Source organism: Chrysochloris asiatica, unplaced genomic scaffold (assembly GCF_000296735.1).
Source record: "Chrysochloris asiatica unplaced genomic scaffold, ChrAsi1.0 scaffold00184, whole genome shotgun sequence".
NCBI classification, from domain to species: Eukaryota; Metazoa; Chordata; class Mammalia; order Afrosoricida; family Chrysochloridae; genus Chrysochloris; species Chrysochloris asiatica.
The window spans coordinates 4019432-4027239 of NW_006408702.1; the positions used below are offsets into that span (position 1 = coordinate 4019432).

Consider the following 7808-nt stretch of genomic DNA (forward strand, 5'->3'; position numbering starts at 1 on the left):
TTTTAAAGCTCTTCGGTGGGTAGGTCTGAACCCTCAAGGTCGGCGGTTCGAGCTCATCAGCCGCTCCTCGGCAACGGCACTCCGCTATTTGTATTCTTTGTCAGTAAGGAACAGATTAACGTATATAAACAGGTGATTATAAAAGCCAGCGATCTAGACCGCCAACAGCGGAAGTCACGTAACGTCCTCCGCAGCTTTCCCAGGGACGCCAGCGCGCAGACTCCGTGACGCGCAGCACGCCGCCGGCCCCGCCCCAACACGTCACGTCGGCCCACAATGCCCCTGCGCGCGCGCGTCGCGTTCGCGCCGCCCCTCGGCTCCCCGGACGTTGCTGCCTCCTGAGCCTCCGTGTGAGGCGTCGGGTTCCGTCTGCCGGCTAACATGTTGCAGAAACCGAGGGCCCGGGGCCGCCCGAGCACACTGGCCGAAAGCCAACGGGACAGGGATCGCGGCGGCGACGAGGCCCCGAGCACTTCCCGCGGACTCGGCGGCTCGCAGGAGACGCGGGGCAGCCGCTCTCTGGGCGCCCGTTCGTCTCAGGCCGCCTCCGCTGTGGAGCCCCGGTCCCAGAAGCAGCTGGAGCTGAAGGTGGCTGAGTTGGTGCAGTTCCTGCTGATTAAGGACCAGCGCAAGATTCCCATCAAGCGCACCGACATTCTGAAGCACGTCATCGGAGACTACAAAGACGTCTTCCCCGATCTGCTGAAGCTAGCCGCCGAGCGCCTGCAGTACGTGTTCGGGTACCAGCTGGTGGAGCTGGAGTCCAAGAGCAACACCTACATCTTAGTCAACAGCTTGGAGCCGGTGGAAGGGGACGCCGAGGTCCGGGGCGACCAGGGCACGCCCACCACGGGCCTGCTGATGGTCGTGTTGGGGCTCATCTTCATGAAGGGCAACAGCATCAAGGAGACGGAAGTCTGGGACTTCCTGCGACGGCTCGGGGTGCACCCCTCCAAGAAGCATTTCATTTTCGGGGACCCCAAGAAGCTCATCACCGAAGACTTTGTTCGACAGCGTTACCTGGAGTACCGGCGGATACCGCACACCGATCCCGTCGACTACGAGTTCCAGTGGGGCCCCCGAACCAACCTGGAGACGAGCAAGATGAAAGTTCTGCAGTTTGTGGCCAAAGTCCATAAGCAAGACCCCAAGGATTGGCCGGCGCAGTACTGTGAGGCTTTGGCCGACGAGGCTGCAAGGGCCAGACCTCAGCCCGGTGTCGCAGCCCCCTCCTCCTGAAATCGCAGGACACAAGGACCCGAGGCTGCAGAGATTCGGGGGAGGGGACGGAGGCAGTATGTGTTTGCAAATCTTGTGCAGATCTTTTTACTCGGATGATTTGGTTCCAAATGCACATTTAGAAAAAATGCCTTTGCGTTGCTATGTTTTCTTGCCTGCGATGTTTTGGTGTTGCAAATGTTGCTTGTGTTGGAGACCTTTGGGTCGTGATCAGAAACAGTAAAGTAAGAAAAAACACATGGGGAAATTGCTTTGGTGCCAAGGAAAAGGCACTGTAGGTGTCTGATCTCTTAATCACACGTTTGTAGGGGAAGATCCAGAGCCTGATAAATTAAAAAGCACAATGTCACCACCCGGATCCTCACCGTCATAGCCGCTCATTTTTATTACCTTTTATGTGTAGAAGCATTTTGTATGGTTTCAGGCAATGTTTATATTGTATTTAATGCGAGAAAGACCTACTTTTCTATAGAATATCCATAGTTATTACATTAAGTTCCACTGAGGTTTTATCTTTTTTTGTTGGTTATTACAGTTTCAATAATCGTTGTTACAGTGTTAATAAACACTATTTTTGAAGCAATTCAGCAGTGTGTATGTTTTTAATCACGGGTCATAAGAAATTAATTAATCACTACCAGCATCTTTAAAAAAAATAAAGGTAGTTTATACTACAAATAGGCGCATAAGTAAAACTTTTATATATGTAAATATGCATATTAAATCAAAATGTAAAATACATTTAAGTTAGTCACACAAAACCCTTTTGGAAACAGTAGAATAGTGATTAAAAAGCACGCCTGGTTGGGAATCAGTCTGTGAGTTAGATGGGTTACTTAACTTGGATACAGTTATTTCCTTACTTGTAACCTAACTCCTAGGCTAAGATGAGAAATAGATGTGGTAATGTGTTTGGTGCTGTCCAATCTCATAGTGACCCTGTGTAGGGGTTCTGAAAAGGTGCTGGTGAGTTTGAACCGCCTCCTCTGGGGCTCAAACTGACCTTGCCTAGTGCTTCTCCTATGGTGCTCTACCTAGAATATTTGTCACAGTTCTGGGTCTGGAGGATTTTAACTTTTTACTTTGTTCCTTTAATTTTCTTTTTAAAGATTGTGTTTCATTCTTGGTTTGGAGCTGTTTGTTTTTAATTACCCTGGTCTAAAACATTCCTAGATAGGAAAGGACTGACTTAAAGTTATGACTGCTAATCTGACTTCATCTTCTGTTTTATGGAAAACCAAAAAGGTACAGGAACATTGACACACTTTAGGGTTTGGAGGTAGCACTGTAATGCAGTGAAAGGGAGGTATGGATTTTGAGGTTGTCTTACATAGTTTGAATTCTGGCTCATTTTAACGTGTCAGGGTGGTGGTTTGGGTAACTTGGAACATTCTTTATCTGTAAAATGAAAAGGGGGAAACCTGTGGGAGTGAGAGGCCATGTCTGACTTGTCTGGCTTCACAAGGGAGAAGGAGGATCAAAGTCAGCCCATGGCTGATTCCTATGAGGAAGAGGCCAGACATGACTGCACCCTTGAGCCATCTTTATCCTGTTCTGACACCATTCCTCCCTCCCACATCTGGGTTTGATAACCCAGTGCAGTGGCAACACAGAACTGAGATAGTACCCATAGAGGGTTCATTAGGGAAATGAACAGGGTAGAAATCAGGATCAGAAGTAAGTCTGAGTCCACAGGAACACCTTTTCTGTCATTCTGCAGTCATGTTTGGCTCTTGCCTTTGGCCTCTCAGCAATGTGGCCCCATAGCCTCTGCCCTGCTCAGGTAATAGTTGCAAAGCTCCTTTAGCTTGTCTGTAAATGCCCAAAGGGCACATTTGCAAGCCAGTCTCCTTCCTGCACTTAAGCACTCAGCATTGCTCAATCCAAGGGCGGGCAAACTCACAGCTGCTCTGTCTGCTGCCTCTGTCATGCTCCAGTAGTGAGTTTCTCTTGATGATCCCAGTATCCTCCGTTTTTGCTTCTGAGATGATGTGGTTAGATGCTGTCCAGTCATTCCTGACTCAACACAACACAACTGAAACTGCCTGTCCTGCGTCATTCTCACAGTCCTTATTCTTGAGCCCACTGCTCCTGCCGCTGTGCTAGTCCATCTCGTTGGGGGTCTTCATCTTTTTTGCCGACCTGCTTTATTAAGCATGATGTCCTTCAGTGACTGGTCCCTCCTGATAACATGTCTGAATGATGAGAGACGAAGTCTGGCCATCTTGGCCTCTGAGAAGCATTCTGGCTGTACGTATTCCAACACAGATCTGTTTGTTCTTTTGGCAGTCCGTGGTACTTTCAATATTATTCTCCAACACCATAACTCAAATGCATCAATTCTTCTACGATCTTCCTTATTCATTGTCCAACTTGCATTTAAGGTTATTTGAAAATACCATGGCATGTTTTTGGCTCTTGTGTAGCAGATTTGCCTAATGCATTACAGCGTTTCATTTCTTGAGTGTTGCTTGTGGATCCTTGCAAAATGAAGTCTGTCAATTTCAATCTTGTCTCCATTTAGATGGATGTTGTTTATTGATCCAGTCATGAGTATTTTTGTTTTCTTTACATTCAGGTGCAATCCATACTTAAGGCTGTGGTTTTTGATCATCAGTATTTTAAGTTCCCTTTGTTTTCAGCAACAAGGTTGTACAGCTGCATATCGCGGGTTCTTAGTGAGTCTTCTTTCAATGCTGATTCCATGTTCTTCATACAATCCAGTTTCTCAGGTTATTTATTCAGCAGCATACAGATTGAATACGTATGGTGAAAAGGATACAACACAGGGCACACGTGCCCTGATTTTAAACCAGTCGGTGTTTTTTTTTTATTTGAATAACTGTCTCTTTATGTCTTTCACTTTTGTTTGCTTTTTCTCTTTTCCTCTCCCTGTCTCTCTCTCCTGTTCTCTGCCAGTCAAGTTTCCTGTTAGCCATTTATATATTTTTATTCATTTGTAAGACCTCTTTATATGTTCTGCATATTAATCCACTGACTTGACATGTCTAGTCAAATTTATACTTTCACATTTTATTTTATTTATTGTAAATTTCATCATTTGATTTTAGTGTTCAAAGCCATCAGTTTTCAGAATTGTTCTTTTCGTATAGGATTTTTTTTTTTTTAATGTTTTATTGTGAATTATATGGTAGTTTACATGGGGGAACTTTAATTTTACATTCTTTCCATCGTATATCATCTCACTGCCATGGTTCCAATCCCCTCCATGCATCTCTTTTCGTATAGGATTTTAAATTCTTCCCCATATTAGTATTATAAATAGATATTTTTCAATATTCAAAGTGTTCAAATTTTGGTTCTTACATACACATAGATTTATATAGATTTCTAATCAATTTAGCACTAATTTCTAAAGTATCTCCTTTCCACACTTATCTATAACACCCTTTGTTATATACCAACATTCCACATATAAATGCATTTTATGGTGGTAGTTAAGTGCTGTCAAGTCCGTTCCGACCCATAGCGACCCTTTATAGGGTTTCCAAGGAGCGGCTGGTGGGTTTGAACTGCCGACCTTACAGTTTAAACTGACCTTGCAGTCTAGTGCATTATCCTGTAGCGCCACAAGGGAAATTAAATTGATTTACTTGCTGTCATGTGTGACTACCAAGCTATTTTAATCTGTAGCATCATAATACAAATTTTATTTCTTCTTTTCCACTTCTTAGCCCTTTTTGTGTTGTCTTTTTTTGCATCAGCTGGAACTGCTAGTATACTATTGCGAAGAAATGATAATAGCAGTTGTCAAGAATGTTCCTGATTCTAAAAGGAATGATTTTAAAGTTTCATCATCAAATGTGATAGTTGCTGTCAATTTTCCCTCCATAAATGCCTTTTTTTCCCCCCTAATGGTTCATTGTAGTTTTTAAATTTATGTTTTATTGTGAATTATGTGATGGTTTACATGGGAGAACATTAATTTTACATTCATCCTATCGTATATTGTTTCATTGCCATGGTTACAATCCCCTCTGTGCATCATCAACCAACCAAAGGGTATACACTTTAAGCCTTGCCCCCCCATCGTCAGCGCATAGCCCCTCTCCCTCTCTGGGTCTGAAGTCCCCAGCCGCTCCATCTCTCCACATCATTGTCTCTGTCTCCATCTCAGGCATCACTGCTTCTCTGGGTAGGGTCCCGCTCTCCGCTCTTCTCCCTTGATGGTCCCAGGGACCTCCACTCCTAGATTGAAAAATTAATCACTCCCCTCCTTGCTACAATACGTCTACCTTTATTTTTCCAACCCTCACAGTTATTCACTATTGTATCACAAGAGACCTATCCGCGTTTCCTTTCATCAGTTCCACCTAGACAGATTGGATACTACTCAGTGGAGATTCTACCTTCCTCCACGCCCTCTGGATCTAGGTTCCCTCTTGAAAGCTTCTTGCCTTTGTAGCCCCCCCACTTTGGGTTGCCATTGTCCAAGTTGCCCATCCCTGTCTACTCTGTGTATGGAGGGGGTGGGAATGATGCTCACTATAAGGATTTGTTTCCTCTTTTGAGCTACTGCATCCATAGGTGTAGGTCAAGTTCATCAAATTGTATCAGATTACTCTTTTTTTCATCTTCTTTCTTCTTCTGGTTGATCATCCAGTCATTGAGCCAGGTCAAGTGAGTATTATCTGCAAGTGTGGGTGTTCTTGTGCATATGCCCTCTCTATCAGCTGGACGCTTCACTTTCCACTCTAGTCCTCTGTGGCTATGTCACTGACTCTGGGCCCAGGAGTCCCTAGGTCTTGGCACACTGCTGGCCAACCAGGTCTCCACCCGGGTTCACAGGAGTCTATTGAACATTGTAGGGCTTAGCTTGCAGCTTCATTGCTGTTTTTCCCTCACTTCCCCTTATCGGTGACTAACGTCACCAATCAAACCGTGTATTCCCATTGAGTCTTAGTCTTGGAAGGGGGTTTGCTCTGAGGGGACCTGACCACTTGCTTTGATGTCTCCTGGGCGAGCAACTTGCTTGTTCTTGTAGTAATCAGTCAGTCTGCCTATATTGTTTTGTATTTTTACTGTAGGTCTTTCTTTCAAGAAGTATCTTTTGTTTTTCTAGTTGCTCCAGGCTGGTCTGCTTGTCCTTTCAAGTGGAAATTTCCCTCCTCTGAAGATTCTGGATGCGGTTCAGGTTTCTACCTACGGTCTTATGTAATGCAGAGGCTCCGCAGAAGCCTCCTTCCCTGGGCACGTTGTAGCCCCGTTTTAGGTATTCCATAAATACCTTTTAAGGAGCTCTGGTAGCATAGTGTGTTATGAGTTGAGCTGTTAACCACAAGGTCAGCAGTTTGAATCTACCAAGCTAAGCTGCTCCTTGAGAGAAAGATGAGGGCTTCTGCTCCTGTAAAGATTTGCAGCTTTGGAAACCCTGTACAAGGTTGTTGTGAGTGGAACCGACTCCACAGCATTTAACTACTACTGTCACCAAACACCTTTTAATTTAGTTATTAAATTTTCCTAATTTTTCTAGCTTTCTTAGATATTTAGAAATATCATGAATAACTTAAATTTTTCATATGTTCTTTATTCATCTGCTAATATGACTACATAGTTTATCTTCCCTAACTATAAATTTGGATTTTTGTTTTTTGGGGGATGTGATTTTGTATAATAACACTGATGTGTTTTCTGATGTCTAACCGGGTATGGCGCTGTGGATTAATGCTCTGGACTACAAAGTCATTTGAACCTTAAGGTCAGTAGTTCAAGTTCACCAGCCACTCCTCAGAAGCTCTATACAGGGTTTCTACGGGTCCAAGCCGACTCAGTGGCACTTAACAACAACAACAACCATTCTTATAACCATTGTTGTTGATGATGCATTAAGAAATAGTTTACATACAAGCTTTCAATAGGGCACCTAGCTCCAGAGGATACAGGGAAAGATAGAACCTTCACTGAATTGTTTCCAACCTCTCTGGATGGGGTTGATAAAAGGTGAGGGGGAAAGGACTCCTGTGGTTCAATAGGGAATGGTTGTTATCAAGTCTGACAGTGAGCATTGGAAAGGTAAATGTAAATGTAAATGTTTGGTAACAAAAGGAGGGGAGCAGCTGACTTTGAAGTCTAGGAGCAGAGATCCCTGGAACCATCAAGGGAGAAAACCGAAGTGTGAGACCGTGTCCGGAGAGGCAGTGACACTAGGGATGGAAGCAGAGATGATGTGGAGAGGAGTGGCTGAGGACTCTGGACTCAGGGAGGGAGGGGGGCTGTGTGTTGGCAGCCAAGGGGCAGGAGTGTGGGTGTACCCTTTGAGTGTTTGATGATGCACGCATGGGATAGTGATCATTGCAGTGAAACAAAGTATGATAGGATGAATGTAGAGATAATGTTTACCCATGTAAACTAACACATAATTCACAATAAAAACTAAAAAAAAAAAAAAGAAAAGTAGATAACCAGGTCTTTCTTCCTAGTCCGAAAATTCCAATAAGATCTGCCCAACATCACACAAACCTCTGCTGATTAATGGTGGAGACTGTGCTTGAGGCACTTTGACCTTGGGATATTAAGCAGGTAAGAATCCTGACATTATGACAACAAGA

At 44.2% G+C, this 7808-nt stretch overlaps 1 protein-coding gene across 1 annotated transcript; it reads left to right on the forward strand.

The window, feature by feature from the left end:
• Positions 1–381: 381 nt before the first annotated feature.
• On the forward strand, positions 382–1239 carry LOC102821217 (melanoma-associated antigen G1-like). The gene has a single exon (XM_006872140.1). The coding sequence runs from the start codon at positions 382–384 to the stop codon at positions 1237–1239; it is 858 nt and encodes a 285-aa protein (XP_006872202.1).
• Positions 1240–7808: the final 6569 nt, after the last annotated feature.

What these genes read in the sequence shown, in the direction of transcription:
- LOC102821217 (XM_006872140.1), top strand. Translation starts at nt 382, where the DNA reads ATGTTGCAGAAACCGAGGGCCCGGGGCCGCCCGAGCACACTGGCCGAA.